Source organism: Oncorhynchus masou, chromosome 12 (genome assembly GCF_036934945.1).
Source record: "Oncorhynchus masou masou isolate Uvic2021 chromosome 12, UVic_Omas_1.1, whole genome shotgun sequence".
NCBI lineage: Eukaryota > Metazoa > Chordata > Actinopteri > Salmoniformes > Salmonidae > Oncorhynchus > Oncorhynchus masou.
Genome location: NC_088223.1, coordinates 66,627,856 through 66,646,727, shown reverse-complemented (window position 1 = coordinate 66,646,727; position 18,872 = coordinate 66,627,856). Strand labels below are relative to the sequence as shown.

Genomic DNA, 18,872 nt, shown 5'->3' with positions numbered 1-18,872 from the left:
ACTGAGCTCTTCAGTAAGGCCATTCTACTGCCAATGTTTGTCTATGGAGATTGCATGACTGTGTGCTCAGTTTTATACACCTGTCAGCAATGGGTGTGGCTGAAAAAGACAAAACCACTCATTTGAATGTGTGTCCACAAGATTGTAGTATATGTCATATCAGGTAATGCCAAATTCCAGTCTAAAATAATTATATTTGGAATTCATTTCCCTCAGTCTATCAGGGCACAAGGTGAGACCCAAATGCAGACACAGGAGGCAGATGGTTGGAGTCTTTCAATGTTTATTAATCCAAAGGGGTAGGCAAGAGAATGGTCGTGGACAGGCAAAAAGGTCAAACCCAGATCAGAGTCCAGGAGGTACAGAGTGGCAGACAGGCTCATTGTCAAGGCAGGCAGAATGGTCAGACAGGCGGGTACAAAATCCAGAAACAGGCAAGGGTCAAAACTGGGAGGACTAGAAAAATAAGAATGCAAAAGTCAGGAGAACGGGAAAACCACTGGTTGACTTGGAAACATACAAGACGAACTGGCACAGAGAGACAGGAAACACAGGGATTAATACACTGGGGAAAACAAGTGACACCTGGAGGGGGTGGAGACAATAATGAGGACAGGTGAAACAGATCAGCCCATGACAGTCATTCGGTGTGTTTTTGTCACACTCTCTTCTAAGGAGTCCTTGTGGGTATCAGAGGGAAACATAAGTCACTTATGAGTTCCTTAGAGTTGTAGCTTTCAGGAAAGTAGTCATAATGTTTTAGTTTAAACTGTTCAAATGCTTGAGCCAAATTCATATGAAGAAAATATTATCAACATGCCATATACGCACTAAAAACCGATAGGAACCACACTAGACAACCACCAACCATAGTTATTGTCATTTTGGCACTGAACATCAGATTTTGGCAGGGATTGTTTTCCAGATTTGATTAATGTTCCGAATTTTTCAAAGGGCCAGTGTAAATGAATAAACGGTACGGATCTAGCCTGTGGGCCACCAGTTGTATAGCCCTGTTGTACATTATAACAAGCCAGATACTAACTCCTCTTCCCTTCCAGGGCCAGAGTACGGATCGGATGGAATCCCATGATGAAGCTCCTAACATCCTGCAGCAGCCCCTGGCCCTGGGCTACTTTGTGTCCACAGCCAAAGCCGGCGCACTGCCTGACTGGTTCTGGTCAGCCTGCCCTCAAGCTCAGAACCAGTGTCCTCTTTTCCTCAAGGTATACCTGTCAGACAACCTCTGCCAGCCCTCACTCCTGCGTTATTATATGTATTCTGATTTTATGCTAGCTAGCTTGAAGTACTTATTAATGGTCCTTTTTTTAAAGGATTGTTTTCTACTGATAGGAGTTGACAGACTAAAGCTTGCAGTTGGCATATCAGAGTTAATTGAATCATCCTTTTCTTTAGACCTGTATTAATATTCACTTGCTCAGAATATCAGCGATTGACTGACATTTGCTCTGGTATCACTGTGTGAATGGCTTAACTCGGCCTGTCACTGACTCCCTGTGTGTGTTGTATTGTCGATGCTCAGGCCTCTCTGCACCTCCACGTGTCTTCGGTGCAATCAGATGAACTGCTGCACAGCAAACACTCCCATCCCCTTGACTCCAATCAGACCTCGGACGTACTCAGGTAAACACACACCCACACACACTGCAGTCACACACACAATCTGCAGCCACACACAAACACACACACACACACACACAACCTGCATCCACACATACTACACTCGGTGGTCACACATGCACTCTGTAGTCTCATGGTGAATCTCATCCACAGCTCAGCCATTGAAGATATAAAAAAATGTCCTAGCCTGTCTGTGTATCTAATGTGCTTATGAAAGAGAGAGTGAAGTATTCCACATTATCTCAAGGTTTTTGCTCTCTTTGAGAGGTGTTCATTGTGAATAACATGTGTTTTATCTCTCCTCCTCCCTCTCTCCTCTTCCTCCCGCTCTTCTCTCTCCTCCCCCCTTCAGATTTGTGCTGGAGCAGTACAATGCCCTCTCTTGGCTGACGTGTGACCCCGCAACGCAGGACCGGCGCTCCTGTCTGCCCATCCACTTTGTGGTGCTCAACCAGATGTACAACTTCATCATGAACATGTTGTAACAAATAGCCTGAGGGGGAGTAGGAGAAGAGGGGACACGCCTAAGGAAATTCCAACCTGACAGGCTGATGCTGGACTGCAGTGTTGGACTTCACTATGCGTTGTGTGGATCTAGATCTGCATAGGAGATCAGAGGGCTTCCGGATTGAAGAAAGCCCTCAGCCATAACAACGGGCAATAGAAAGGGTCATAGAAACGGCTCAGTCTGCTCCTGCCACTGTGACACACACACAAGAAGATGAAGAAAAAGAGGGAGATTTCTGGAACGGGTTATGCTAATAACAGGAACAAGAGAAAAGAAAGATCCATAGTCAGATAGTCCTTTTGGAAAACGTCTGTAAAATATTGGAAGAAAAGGGACATTTCAGTGAACAAAAACTTGAGAATGGATCCTTGGTTTTAAGACCTGAAATATTCACTTTTTTCCTTTGGATGAAATGTTATCCAAATGAAATGCCTGCATCTATCTTATTTATTATAAGTTTTTAATTGTATAATTTGTCTTATTTCTAAAACTCTTTTATTTATTTATATATATATATATAAAATATAGAAGGTTTATATCGCCTTCCTGCTTTCTAAGCAACTTGTCTAAGATATATGTAATAATCTTAATTAAAAAACAAACAAACACCCAGAAAAATGAAATAAAGTTGCAGTAGGTTGCTTTTAGAGTATTATTTTTTGTATTGGGGACAGAATATTTGTATTGTCACGATGTACAGAAGAAGTAGATTGGAGAATTATGTCCATGCCTTTGTGCGTGGAGGATTTACAGCTAAGCTGTAGCAGCAGAGGACTTGTACAGCAATGAAGTTCACTGTGTTCAAATAAAGAGGTACATTGTCGTATATAGTATTTTATACCACACAAACCAAACGGCTATATATATATATATATATATATATAGATAATTATATATGATTGCCATGCCAGCGATGGGTGGTGCGGCTTCTGTTCTAGGAATAAAGTCTGTCAACTCAATTTTACATGTGCTTGTGTTGTGGTTCTTGCTTATTGGGTGAGTGATTGTGATGTGCAACGATTTGACAAGGACACCAATAGTGGAGTGGAAGAAAACTATTGGCTTCTCTTGGATGTAGCTGACCTCACGTTTGACACCTGTCTGGTGACAGATCTTGATGGAGAAAGAAAAAAGAATAGAACAAGAATGGTTCCTTTCAGATTCAGCACATCCCTCTATACCTCTTCTTATCCATACAAATCCCAATTTGCTCTTGAGGTTTTGCTTTTTGGCACCATTTCTGAGTGATAACAGATGCATTTGGACTAGAGGTCAACCGATTGAATTTTTCAACACTAAAACCGATTATTGTATGACCAAAAAAGCCGATACTGATTAATCGGCCGATTTAAAAAATATATTTTAAAAAATGTATTTGTAATTATGACAATTACAACAATACTGAATGAACACTTATTTTAACTTGATTTAATACATCAATAAAATCAATTTAGCCTCAAGTAGACAATGAAACATGTTCAATTTGGTTTAAATAATGTAAAAACAAAGTGTTGGAGAAGAACGTAAAAGTGCAATATGTGCTATGTAAGAAAGCTAACGTTTCAGTTCCTTGCTCAGAACATGAGAACATATGAAAGCTGGTGGTTCCTTTTAACATGAGTCTTCAATATTCCCAGGTAAGACGTTTTATGTTGTAGGACTATTTCCCTCTACACCATTTGTATTTCATTAACCTTTGACTATTGGATGTTCTTATAGGCACTTTAGTATTGCCAGTGTAACAGTATAGCTTCCGTCCCTCTCCTCACTCCTCCCTGGGCTCGAACCAGCAACACAACGACAACAGCCACCACATCGAAGCAGCGTTACCCATGCAGAGCAAGGGAAACAACCACCCCAAGGCTCAGAGCGAGTGAAGTTTGAAACGCTATTAGCGCGCTAACTAGCCAGCCATTTCACCTTGGTCACACCAGCCTCATCTCGGGAGTTGATAGGTTTGAAGTCATAAACGGCGCAATGCTTGATGCACAACGAAGAGCTGCTGGCAAAACGCACGAAAGTGTTGTTTGAATGAATGTTTACGAGCCTGCTTCTGCCTACCACCGCTCAGTCAGATACTTGTATGCTCAGTTGGATTTATGCAACGCGGGATACGCTAGATAATATATAGTAATATCATCAACAATGTGTCGTTAACTAGTGATTATGATTGATTGTTTTTTATAAGATAAATGTAATGCTAGCTAGAAACGTACCTTGGCTTACTGCATTTGCGTAATAGGCAGTCTCCTTGTGGAGTGCAACGAGAGAGAGGCAGGTCGTTATTGCGTTGGGACTAGTTAACTGTAAGGTTGCAAGATTGGTTCCCTGAGCTGACAAGGTGAAAATCTGTCTTTCTACCCCTGAACGAGGCAGTTAACGCACCGTTCCAAGGCCGTCATTGAACATAAGAATGTGTTCTTAACTGACTTGCCTAGTTAAATAAAGATGAAATAAAGGTGTAAAAAAATAAGAATAATCAGCGCCCAAAAATACCGATTTCCGACGATTATGAAAACTTGAAATCGGCCCTAATTAATCGGCCATTCCGATTAATCCGTGGACCTCTAATTTGGACCAACTCCATTTGACTTCTGTGTGGTGTAAATGAATAACTTTGGCCAAATGGATGTGTGCCCATTGGATATGCAATGTTTATTTGTGCAGAGGAACATCATATCTTGTATTTTCAAATTTGACACCGCATGGTGTATTCATGCATATACTTGCAATACATTTTTTTTAATCAAGATGTACTACTATGGTCTGCTTTTGTGTGTAAATAGACCTCTATTCATATATATATATATATATATATATATATATATAAAATATATATATATATATAAAAATATATATATATATATATATATAGTGCTACATTACCTTTCTGTTTTGTTCATAGTCCAAATCGAGTGTTTGGTTGACAAATAGTTCCTCCCACAATACAGGTGATGGCTGCATGCCGTTGGTGCGAAGCAACATCGGGACCTTTGATGACATGATTTTTGTTCAAGCAGTCAACATTACTGTCGTTCAAAACAACAGGGAACTCGAAAATCTCAGACTTCAGTGAGTTCACTGGCCTCTTTCTAGAGCTCCAACTTTCCGACCTGAAGATCACTGACATCGTGATTTGACCTCGTATTTTTCTAAGTTCCCAGTTGTTTTGAACGTAGCATGAGAATCCCAAACCACTCCTTTTGGCCCCTACCAAATAACGATTTGTTCTTTTTGAATGACTCTTTTAACTGACTCGAGAGTCATGATTCGTTTTTCTGCGTGATTTGTTCCCTTGACCTGCTGGCCGCAATAAATTCCAGACCTGGCGCAAGAACGGGTCTGTGACCAATCTGTCATTATTACTACGAAGAACCCATCCAGAGCCTGCAATCCAACACAACATTACAGTTTAGTTAATGACTGGAACCAGTCTGTCATTATTACTATGAAGAACCCATCCAGAGCCTGCAATCCAACACAATATTACAGTTTAGTTAATGACTGGAACCAGTCTGTCATTATTACTATGAAGAACCCATCCAGAGCCTGCAATCCAACACAACATTACAGTTTAGTTAATGACTGGAACCAGTCTGTCATTATTACTAGTCTGTCTCAGACACAGTTTAGTTGACTGGAACCAGTCTGTTTATTACTATGAAGAACCCATCCAGAGCCTGCAATCCAACACTAACCAGTCTGATTATTACTATGAAGAACCCATCCAGAGCCTGCAATCCAACACAATATTACAGTTTAGTTAATGACTGGAACCAGTCTGTCATTATTACCCATCCAGAGCCTATGAAGAACCAGTCTGTCATCATCCAGAGCCTGCAATCCAACACAATATTACAGTTTAGTTAATGACTGGAACCAGTCTGTCATTATTACTATGAAGAACCCATCCAGAGCCTGCAATCCAACACAATATTACAGTTTAGTTAATGACTGGAACCAGTCTGTCATTATTACTATGAAGAACCCATCCAGAGCCTGCAATCCAACACAATATTACAGTTTAGTTAATGACTGGAACCAGTCTGTCATTATTACTATGAAGAACCCATCCAGAGCCTGCAATCCAACACAACATTACAGTTTAGTTAATGACTGTAACCAGTCTGTCATTATTACTATGAAGAACCCATCCAGAGCCTGCAATCCAACACAATATTACAGTTTAGTTAATGACTGGAACCATTCTGTCTTCCAACACAACATTACAGTTTAGTTAATGACTGTAACCAGTCTGTCATTACTCCAGAGCCTGCAATCCAACACAATATTACAGTTTAGTTAATGACTGGAACCAGTCTGTCATTATTACTATGAAGAACCCATCCAGAGCCTGCAATCCAACACAATATTACAGTTTAGTTAATGACTGGAACCAGTCTGTCATTATTACCCTCTGTCATTATTACTATGAAGAACCCATGAGCCTGCAATCCAACACAATATTACAGTTTAGTTAATGACTGGAACCAGTCTGTCATTATTACTATGAAGAACCCATCCAGAGCCTGCAATCCAACACAATATTACAGTTTAGTTAATGACTGGAACCATTCTGTCATTATTACTATGAAGTCTGTCATTATTACTATGAAGAACCCATCCAGAGCCTGCAATCCAACACAATATTACAGTTTAGTTAATGACTGTAACCAGTCTGTCATTATTACTATGAAGAACCCATCCAGAGCCTGCAATCCAACACAATATTACAGTTTAGTTAATGACTGGAACCATCTGTCATTATTACTATGAAGAACCCATCCAGAGCCTGCAATCCAACACAATATTACAGTTTAGTTAATGACTGTAACCAGTCTGTCTTTATTACTATGAAGAACCCATCCAGTCAATCCAACACAATATTACAGTTTAGTTAATGACTGTAACCAGTCTGTCATTACTATGAAGAACCCATCCAGAGCCTGCAATCCAACACAATATTACAGTTTAGTTAATGACTGGAACCATTCTGTCATTATTACAGTTTATGAAGAACCCATCCAGAGCCTGCAATCCAACACAATATTACAGTTTAGTTAATGACTGGAACCAGTCTGTCATTATTACTTTAGTTAATGACTGGAACCAGAACCCATCCAGAGCCTGCAATCCAACACAATATTACAGTTTAGTTAATGACTGGAACCAGTCTGTCATTATTACTATGAAGAACCCATCCAGAGCCTGCAATCCAACACAATATTACAGTTTAGTTAATGACTGTAACCAGTCTGTCATTATTACTATGAAGAACCCATCCAGAGCCTGCAATCCAACACAATATTACAGTTTAGTTAATGACTGGAACCAGTCTGTCATTATTACTATGAAGAACCCATCCAGAGCCTGCAATCCAACACAATATTACAGTTTAGTTAATGACTGTAACCAGTCTGTCATTATTACTATGAAGAACCCATCCAGAGCCTGCAATCCAACACAATATTACAGTTTAGTTAATGACTGTAACCAGTCTGTCATTATTACTATGAAGAACCCATCCAGAGCCTGCAATCCAACACAACATTACAGTTTAGTTAATGACTGGAACCAGTCTGTCATTATTACTATGAAGAACCCATCCAGAGCCTGCAATCCAACACAATATTACAGTTTAGTTAATGACTGTCTGTCATTATTACTATGAAGAACCCATCCAGAGCCTGCAATCCAACACAATATTACAGTTTATTAATGACTCTGTCATTATTACTATGAAGAACCCATCCAGAGCCTGCAATCCAACACAATATTACAGTTTAGTTAATGACTGGAACCAGTCTTATTACTATGTCATTAACACAATTACTATTAATGAAGAACCCATCCAGAGCCTGCAATCCAACACAATATTACAGTTTAGTTAATGACTGTAACCAGTCTGTCATTATTACTATGAAGAACCCATCCAGAGCCTGCAATCCAACACAATATTACAGTTTAGTTAATGACTGTAACCAGTCTGTCATTACTATGAAGAACCCATCCAGAGCCTGCAATCCAACACAACATTACAGTTTAGTTAATGACTGTAACCAGTCTGTCATTATTACTATGAAGAACCCATCCAGAGCCTGCAATCCAACACAACATTACAGTTTAGTTAATGACTGGAACCAGTCTGTCATTATTACTATGAAGAACCCATCCAGAGCCTGCAATCCAACACAACATTACAGTTTAGTTAATGACTGGAACCAGTCTGTCATTACTATGAAGAACCCATCCAGAGCCTGCAATCCAACACAATATTACAGTTTAGTTAATGACTGTAACCAGTCTGTCATTATTACTATGAAGAACCCATCCAGAGCCCGATCTGCCTTATGAATATTTATATAAGCACATTTTCGTGGAACAGTTTCATTACAATAATAATGTTTTTGTTTCTCAAAATCATTGTCATGTGGTTAATCATACAAATCTGAAGTAAAGTTATAAAAATCTAAAAGTTTAAATTCAACTAGCCTCTGCTACATGGACACTGTGATCTATTGCAGCTCAATAAATGAGAGCATAGAACTCAAAGATAGCCTATAGGCCAATGCAGCAGTTGGCCTATAACTTCCATCATCAACTAAGTAAAAAAGTCAACAAATCGACAAATAAAAACAGAAGAAAATATCCTATTCCTCCCTACATATTCATGCATTCTGGAGATGCACCATATATTCACCACACCCCCCCCCCTTCTTGATACAACGTTTTAAATTATACTCGAGACACATTATCTTAACACATATTTTAGATGCTTTTCGCAGACAACCGCTCAATCAGTTAGACATATTGCCAGGCGCACAACCCAAATTGAAACAATCCACGCAACAATTGAAACAATCCCTGTTTAGATAGGAGTAATTATATAATTTTGGCAAAACATACATGTACTTTAGAGACAGCAGATTTTCTGACTAAATACACTGCATTCTTTGAGAGAGGTAGTTAGCAAACCAGGCCATAAACCCATCAGAAACACCAATACTCCTTAGCCGTCCGACAAACATGGAATTGTCTACCATATCAAAAGCTTTGGCCAAGTCAATAAAAATAGCAGCACGACATTTCTTAGAATCAAGGGCAATGGTGACATCATTGAGGACCTTTAAGGTTGCAGTGACACATCCATAACCTTGATGGAAACCAGATTGCATACCAGATTGCATACCAGAGAGAATACTATAGACATCAAGAAAGTCAGTCAGCCTCCTGAGTGGCGCAGTGGTCTAAGGCACTGCATTGCGAGCTGTGCCTCTAGAGATTCTGGGTTCGAGACCGGGAGACCCATGGGGCAGTGCACAATTGGCCCAGTGTTGTCTGGGTTAGGGGTTGGCCGGCAGGGATGTCCTTGTCCCATCATGTGGTGGGCCGTGCCCAGTGCATGCTGACAGGTGTACAGTGTTTCCTCTGACACATTGGTGCTTCTGGGTTAAGTGGGCATTGTGTCAAGAAGCAATGCAGCTTGGTTGGGTTGTGTTTCGGAGGACATTGCAGCGATGAGACAACACTTTAACTACCAGTTGGATACCATGAAAAAGGGGTAAAAAAATATACACTGCTCAAAAAAATAAAGGGAACACTTAAACAACACAATGTAACTCCAAGTCAATCACACTTCTGTGAAATCAAACTGTCCACTTAGGAAGCAACACTGATTGACAATAAATTTCACATGCTGTTGTCCAAATGGAATAGACAACAGGTGGAAATTATAGGCAATTAGCAAGACACCCCCAATAAAGGAGTGGTTCTGCAGGTGGTGACCACAGACCACTTCTCAGTTCCTATGCTTCCTGGCTTGGTTTTGGTTACTTTTGAATGCTGGCGGTGCTTTCACTCTAGTGGTTGCATGAGACAGAGTCTACAACCCACACAAGTGGCTCAGGTAGTGCAGCTCATCCAGGATGGCACATCAATGCGAGCTGTGGCAAGAAGGTTTGCTGTGTCTGTCAGCGTAGTGTCCAGACAGGCCAGTACATCAGGAGACGTGTAGGAGGGCAACAACCCAGCAGCAGGACCGCTACCTCCGCCTTTGTGCAAGGAGGAGCAGGAGGGGCACTGCCAGAGCCCTGCAAAATTACCTCCAGCAGGCCACAAATGTGCATGTGTCTGCTCAAACGGTCAGAAACAGACTCCATGAGGGTGGTATGAGGGCCCGACGTCCACAGGGGGGGGTTGTGCTTACAGCCCAACACTGTGCAGGACGTTTGGCATTTTCCAGAGAACACCAAGATTGGCAAATTTGCCACTGGCGCCCTGTGCTCTTCACAGATGAAAGCAGCACTGAGCACATGTGACAGACGTCAAACCGGAGACGTCAAACGCCGTGGAGAACGTTTTGCTGCCTGCAACATCCTCCAGCATGACCGGTTTGGCGGTGGGTCAGTCATGGTGTGGAGTGGTATTTCTTTGGGGGGCCGCACAGCCCTCCATGTGCTCACCAGAGGTAGCCTGACTGCCATTAGGTACCGAGATGAGATCCTCATTCCGCCTTGTGAGACCATATGCTGGAGCGGTTGGCCCTGGGTTCCTCCTAATGCAAGACAATGCTAGACCTCATGTGGCTGGAGTGTGTCAGCAGTTCTTGCAAGAGGAAGGCTTTGATGCTATGGACTGGCCCGCCCGTTCCCCAGACCTGAATCCAATTGAGCACATCTGGGACATCATGTCTCGCTCCATCCACCAACGCCACGTTGCACCACAGACTGTCCAGGAGTTGACGGATGCTTTAGTCCAGGTCTGGGAGGAGATCCCTCAGGAGACCATCCGCCACCTCATCAGGAGCATGCCCAGGCGTTGTAGGGAGGTCATACAGGCACATGGATGCCACACACACTACTGAGCCTCATTTTGACTTATTTTAAGGACATTACATCAAAGTTGGATCAGCCTGTAGTGTGGTTTTCCACTTTAATTTTGAGTGTGACTCCAAATCCAGACTTCTATGGGTTGATAAATTTGATTTCCATTGATAATTTTTGTGTGATTTTGTTGTCAGCACATACTATGTAAAGAAAAAAATATTGAATAATAATTTTTCATTCATTCAGATCTAGGATGTGTTATTTTAGTGTTCCCTTTATTTTTTTGAGCAGTGTATTTATTAAGGAGGCACAACGCGCGCTACTATGGTGAGCGAGCGTTGCGCCTTTTAATTTCCAATAAGTATTGATTACTCATTTATATGTCTTTGTCTGCAAGTGGGCCTCCTAAAAGTTAGGCTATATCCTATATTCAAAACGTAGCAAGGGTCGCTGTCATCATTTTTGCTGCTTTAAGTTCAGCAGCCATACCCGCGAGATCAGGTGCGTGTGTGGTCTCAATTAAATAGAGTAGACTATATAGCCTATACATGGGCGGAGAAGCACGGGGCACTTATCTTTCCAAGTAAATGTACTTCCTAAATATGATTAGGCTGTAGTTTACTACATTGCCTAAAAAAATATATTGATTACCCGTATTTTCCTTTCTGAAAATCGTCCCACTCCCAATAACTAGGCTATAGAAAATAGTTCAAGAGAAAGTCTCTTCAAACTTCAATACATCTAGTATATTGGCGGATATAGCACAGTAATACAGATAGCCTATCATACTATGTGAGAATCTCTGGTAATTTCACCAATTTATTGAGATATTTTACGCATTTGATATTGCCTAAAGGGCACAATATTGCTGGAATCATGGCTGGCAAGTGAGCTGCTTCACATAGGCTACACCTAAAATAACAGACTGCAGTTTGGTTTGGGATCAGTTCTTGCTCTTGCAGTAGCGGATGGTAGTCGGCGGGGTGCGGTATGTAAGAAACCTCATTAGGTCCCCATCTCATTCTCTCACAGGTGTGGACCCTGTCCCAGACAAACAGCAGAGATGTCAGAGAGTGCAGAGCTGAAGTTTGTTGGCCTGTATGCCTTTGAGGCCATGCAGAAGGTGGATGTGGTGTGTCTGGCTGCACTGAGTGACCCAGAGCGGAGGCTGCTGCTACCCTGCCTGGTTCGTATGGCTCTATGTTTCCCAGCAGACCAGAGCCAGGCCTGGGCCCAGGACGAGAAGCTCATCTTGCGCCTGCTATCTGGGGTGGAGGCTGTCAACTCCATCATGGCCCTCCTGTCTATTGACTTCCATGCTCTGGAGCAGGATGCCAGGAAGGAGCAGCAACTCAGGTTAAACCTTTTGAATGACCTGCTAACATCTGAGAGACACTAGTAAACTCGTATATTATAACACTCAAGGACACTCAATTCACATAAAACTAACCTCGGTTACATAACCTTTTAGACTGGAGTAAAAATATTTTTCTGTGTGAATATACTTGGAGAATCAAAACTAAATAAATAGTTTTTGTCTCTTTTTGTTTAGCAGAGTAAAAGTTTGTTTAGCATGTGAGAACGGTAGAGAGGCTGACAGTTCTGATGTAGGGGTGTTCTCTGATAGGCACAAGGCTGGTGGCTATAATGGAGAGAGCATCCTGGTGTCTCAGCTGCAGAATGTCCTCACCCTGGAGTTTATTTTATTTTTATTTAACCTTTATTTAACTAGGCTGTCACGCCCTGGTCTATATTTATTATGTTTATCTTCATTTATTGGGTCAGGCCAGGGTGTGACATGGGTTTATTTGTGGTGTGTTTCGTCTTGGGGTTGTGGTGGGTGTATAGTATAGTCATTGGCTGCCTGAGGCGGTTCTCAATCAGAGTCAGGTGATTATCGTTGTCTCTGATTGGGAACCATATTTAGGTAGCCATATTCTTTGTGTGTTTCGTGGGTGATTGTCCTTATTCCTGTTGCTGTGTTAGTTTACACAAGTATAGGCTGTTTTGGTTTTTGTTACGTTTTTGTAGTATTTAGATTTGTGTTACTTTTTTTGATTAAACATGGATCGCAATCTACACGCTGCATTTTGGTCCGACGCTCCTTCGCCTACAGAAAACTGTTACATAGGCAAGTCAATTAAGAACAAATTCTTATTTTCAATGATGGCCTAGGAACAGTGGATTAACTGCCTTGTTCAGGGGCAGAATGACATTATTATTTTTTTGAACACAGTGACCCTCTCAAGAGACTCATGAACAAGGTAATGTCAAATCAAAGTTTATTAGTTGCATGCACAGATTTGCAAATGTTATTGCAGGTGCAGTGAAATGCTTGTGCAGTAAATACCTAGCAATACAAAACAGCACAACACACGCACAATCCAGCAAACATTTAAATTAAGAAATATCAGAATGAGCAATGTCAGAGACCGGAATAATGGTGTGTAAGTCAGCCTGGACAGTATATGAATAGACAAAGTGTGTACAGCAGTAGTTATATAGGATGAGCCATGACTACAATACAGTATATTATTCAATTGACCAGTGTTCAATGACTATGTACATAGGGCAGCAGTCTCTCTAAGGTGCAAGGTAGAGTGGGTGGTAGCCTGCTAGAACAGTGACTTAAGGTTCAGGTCTCTCCCCTCACTGCTTCCCCTGGGTGCTACAGCTGCATCATTGAGCATCCTAACTGGTTGCATCACTGCCTGGTATGGCAACTGCTCGGTCTCCGACCGCAAGGCAGTACAGAGGGTAGTGTGTACTACATCACTGGGGCCAAGCTTCCTGCCATCTATGACTTCTATACCAGGCGGTGTCAAGAGGAAGGCACTAAAAATTGTCCAAGACTCAAGCCACCCTAGTCATAGACTGTTCTCTCTGCTACTGCACGGCAAGTGGTACCGGAGCGCCAAGTCTAGGTCCAAGAGGCTTCTAAACAGCTTCTACCCCCCCCCCCCCCCAAGCCATAAGACTCCTGACATCTAGTCAAATGGCTACCCAGACTATTTGTATTGCCCCCCTCCCTCTCCACACCACTGCCACTCTCTGTTGTCATCTATGCATAGTCACTTTAATTACCTCTACTTACATGTACATACGACCTCAACTAACCAGTACCCCTGTACATTGACTCTGTACCAGCACCCCCCTGTTTATGTTGTTTTATTTTTACTGCTATTCTTTAATGACTTGTTACTTTTATCTCTTATTCTGATCCATATTTTTTTTTTAACTGCTCTGTTGGTTAGGGGCTTGTAAGCATTTCATTGTAACCTATTGTATTCGGCACATGTGACTAATCAAATTTGATTTGACCTACATGTAACATTCAAGTGGTTGATTTGGCCTGTCGTTAGTGTACACCCAGTTTTTCTTGCTCAGTTTATATTTCATGTTTTGTCTTCCAGGTGGCTGATTCCAATGAGGTATGGTTCCTAAAGTCGCCTGAGTTCTTTGAGTGCTCTGTATACGTGGAATAAGTTGCAGGTGTCCTCTGTATACCACAAGCAGGTACATGCATCTCTCTATCTCCAACAAGTTGATCGCGAGCTACCAGTAGCTCACAGCCACCTATGAGCAGCTCGCCAAACAATTCTGGAAGTGCATATGTTCTTCAATTGTTCCATCACAAACTGTCATGACGTATCAGACACCTCAAAATCCCGGCTACTATCCAAACAGATCCAAATTGACGTGTGTCAATTGAGTGACAAATCTGCCCAATTAACTGATTCGCTTTCCACCCACATTCGCCCATATCCGGTCGCCATATTGGGTTGTAGCTACTTGTATGTTTGGGCTCTTATAGTATGGTGCACAAACTGTTTAGCTTTCATTAGTCAACTAATCCATTAGTATTAATGGCTATTTGGTTTTATTGAGCCCGGAGCCTGACATATGCTTGGCAAAATCATCCTAGAGGGAGTATACTTAATCTAATAGATCTCATTGTAATTCTAGGCAGAGAATTATTGACGTTGGCTGGCTATTTCCTGTTTTTTTTTCTCACCCAATTAGGTATTTCCACTCGTAGTTGGACAATGTTTCAACCCCAGGAGGTAGGACTTGTCTAATGTTAATGTATTCTCCTTATAATATTGATGATGCGTATGATTGTCTCGCTACAGGGCCGGTGTGTGTGTTCTCTGCTTTAAAATACACATTATGAAGGAGGAAATGGAGATCTAGCGCCTCTAGTTGTCTCTCTAGTGCCTCCTTATCCCCCAGGGCTCAGGTCTGAGTCAATAGCTTATTTGCGTTAGCGAGGCGAGAAGGGATGAAGAAGTCAGTCGGTAGGCAGCGTTACATTACATAGTGCTGAACATTAGTGAATCCTCATGGCTTGTTATTGGAATTGGCCTCTTTTATTGTATCGCATTTAAATGAATCACTTTAAGTTGGTGAAACGGTCGGGAAATGGACCCTGTCTCGAGGCATTGCATGGCCTAGCCTATAACATGAAGCGGTAACTAACTCAGTTGCTCTGAGTATTTTATGGCATATGCAATTCTCTGTAAGTAGCGGAGATGGAAGCTAATATCCTTTCAGTCACCATCTCAGTTGACCATAAACATTTAGCCTTTTAAACTGACAGCTGCAGTTAAGAACAGGCCAAAAAGAGAAGCCCTGTTAAAGTGCAGTAGCTTTTGAGAGCTATTAGATCTTATTACAGGCAAATAAATGAGTAATGATACCATGGTTCATTGTATTTCTGTAAGCAGTCCGTCAGCTATGACATAATGCACTGCTACTGACATGGAAGGCATCACAAATAGACAATAAAATGCTCTGGTGGGAGTAATAGTGCAGATCTTTGAGAGAAGGTTAATAAGTGGAGCACTGTGGTCTATAAAAACATGGAACAATGTCTTCATGCGTCTTTGAAAATACTGATGTCCTTTGTTATTATTCCAACGTTCAAGTACCAATAAGTGCCTACTCTGCTAAATTAAACAATGGATTAATTGAATAATCCGATCAAATCCCATTATTTCAAAACTCTTTTTTAATTTTTTTTAAATGTGCTTTAGAATTCCATAAAGCTTTCCATATCCTCAGAAAATAACCCTGCTCTACATGATGTTGGAACCAATATCTCTACTGTGTGTGCAGGGGCCTAATGAAGAATGGGGAATGTCAGGATGAGGAGAGCAAGGGTGGGAGGTGCAGGACAGAAGCACTGAGGAAGCTGTGTCAGATAAACCCCCTCCCAGGCTCTCAACATCAGAGCCATGGTGGTGAGTCTGTCTTACATCATTTTCACACTATCGCGCTGACCTGAACCATTTGTTCTTTCAGCACAGTTCCAGCTAGGTTGGATATGTAACCAGGCCAGCACAGTACAGCTCCTCTCTTATTAAACCTTTTTAAAAGTGACAATCAGCAGTAAAAACAATGACAAAGCATTTTCCCCTTGTCTGTTTCAATAAAAAGCTGAGGGATGGGGCTGGATAAATTGAGTAAAACAAGCTTATATTTTGGGTTCCTTATGGGGTACGAAAGTTCGACTAGGCCCATGAGGCATTTAGAAGTTATATTCTTCAAGAATCAATGGGTACATATAAAAAAATGGATGTAGCAATTGCTGATTGCCGCTTTAAGTTGTGCCAATGCCAGCTCTGTTTGCTGCCCTGAAGAGAACCGCCGTGAATCTATAGAAAACCTCACTCATTCTATGTGTGTCCCCTGTCTCCAGGTGGAGGAGTGTCACCTGCCAGGTCTGGGTGTGGCCCTGACCCTGGACTATAAGCCTGACGTGGCCGATGCGGTCAGCCCTCTGGTGTCCTACATCAGTGGCCTGCTGCTGGGCACCAATGGGAAAGTACGCACTTGGTTCAGCCTGTTCATATGCAACGGACAACTGGTGAGAAACACAGACCACTGCCTACAGTAACATATAGGGCCATACATATTTGAACTTTACACACTTACCCAATTTGTTTTGACTTCAGTGACCCAAGCCCTGCTCAGATAATCCCTACCATTGTGTGGCTGAGTTGTCATAGTGGGGTGTTGGCGGTCATAATGTTAGAAACCACATTTACAGTGCATTCTGAAAGTATTCAAACTCTGACTTTTTACACATCTTGTTACATCACAGCCTTATTTTAAAATGGGTTAAATAAAAAAAATTCTCATCAATCTACACACAATACCCCTTAATGGCAAAAACCAAGCCATGAGGTTGAAGGAATTGTCCGTATTGTGTCAAGGCACAGATCTGGAGAAGGACACCAACACATTTCTGCAGCATTGAAGGTCCCCAAGAACACAGTGACCTCCATCATTCTTAAATGGAAGAAGTTTGGAACCACCGAGGCTCATCCTAGAGCTGGCTGCCGTTTAAACTGAGCAATCATGGGAGAAGGTTGTTTGTCAGGGAGTTGATCAAGAACCCGATGGTCACTCTGCAGCACTCCACCAATAATGCCTTTATGGTAGAGTGGCCAGACAGAAGCCACTCTTAGTAAAAGGCACATGACAGCCTGCTTGGATTTTGCCAAAAGGCACTTAAATACACTCAGACCATGAGAAACAAGATTCTCTGGTCTGATGAAACCAAGATTTAACTCTTTGGCCTGAATGCCATCTGGAGGAAACCTGGTACCATCCCTACGGTGATGCATGGTGGTGGCAGCTGCATCATGCTGTGGGGATATTTTTCAGCGGTAGGGACTAGGAGACTAAGGATTGAGGGAGAGTTCCTTGACGAAAACCTGCTTCAGAGTACTCAGGACCTCAGGTGAATGACTCTAAGCACACAGACAATGCAGGAGAGGCTTCGGGACAAGTCTCAAGGTCCAGCTAGAGCCTGGACTTGAACCCGATCGAACATCTCTGGAGAGACTTAAAAATAAGTGTGCAGCGACGCTTCCCATCCAACCTGACATAGCTTGAGAGGATCTGCAGAGAAGAATGTGAGAAACTCCCCAAATATAGGTGTGCCAAGCTTGTAGCATCAAACCCAAGAAGACTTGAGGCTATAATTGCTGCCAACAGTGCTTCAACAAATCACTGAGTAAAGGGTCTGAATACTTATGTAAATGTGATATTTCAGCTGAATTTTTGAATAACATTTCTAAACCTGTTTTTGCTTCGTAATTGTAGGGTATTGTGTGTGTGTATATTGACAATTTAATACATTTTTTTAATAAGGATGTAACGTAACAAAATGTGGAAAAAGTCAAGGGGTCTGAATACTTTCCGAATGCACTGTATGTCCCTCTAACTCCCCTGAAATGCCTCTGTCAGTCCTACGGCTATTGTGTGCAGTAATCATCTGTTTATGAACCTGAGTTATACTGTTAACACTGAGGCAGTTTGCCCTAGTAGGAAGGCCCCTCAGTGCAGCTCACTCTGTACAGCTCAAACAAAAATATCAGTCATGTCTACTGCTGATAAGCCTCCCAGTAAAGCAATAAATACAATCAAGAATCCCAGAAATGTGCAAAAAATTGCCTACATTAACATATTTAGCTTAAGAAGCAAGGTTCATGAAATCGATAACGTGCTAGTGCAGATAACATTCATATATTGACCATTTCTGAAACTGACTTAGATAATACCTTTTGATACAGTGTTAGCAATGCATTGTTTCAACATCTTGAGAAGAGGTAGGAATCCCAACGGTGGTTGTGGTGCCGTTTTATATTCAGTCACATATCTGCTTAGAGGATCTCATTTCAAATGCTGTTGAAGTAATATGGCTACAGGTTCACCTGCCTCAACTAAAGGCCGTTCTTGTGGGACGCTGCTATAGACCGCCAAGTGCTAACAGTCAATATCTGGATATTATGTGTGAAATGCTTGATATTGTATGTGATATCAACAGAGGGGTATCTTTTCTGCGTGACCTAAGTATTGACTGGCTTTCATCAAGCTGCCCATTCAAG

General features: G+C 41.7%; 1 protein-coding gene and 1 pseudogene across 3 annotated transcripts in view; both read left to right on the top strand.

The window, feature by feature from the left end:
* Positions 1-3,113, top strand: part of LOC135550688 (mediator of RNA polymerase II transcription subunit 13-like) — a 132,550-nt gene extending 129,437 nt beyond the window's left edge. For all 3 annotated transcript variants that reach the window (XM_064981714.1, XM_064981713.1, XM_064981712.1), the window contains 3 exons: positions 1,062-1,226; positions 1,544-1,644; positions 1,994-3,113. In XM_064981714.1, the coding sequence (XP_064837786.1) occupies positions 1,062-1,226; positions 1,544-1,644; positions 1,994-2,126 (399 nt within the window). In that variant the 3' untranslated portion in view covers positions 2,127-3,113. The remainder of the gene's footprint in view (positions 1-1,061; positions 1,227-1,543; positions 1,645-1,993) is intronic.
* A 2,843-nt stretch (positions 3,114-5,956) lies between these two features.
* Positions 5,957-18,872, top strand: part of LOC135549387 (integrator complex subunit 2-like) — a 49,466-nt pseudogene continuing 36,550 nt past the window's right edge.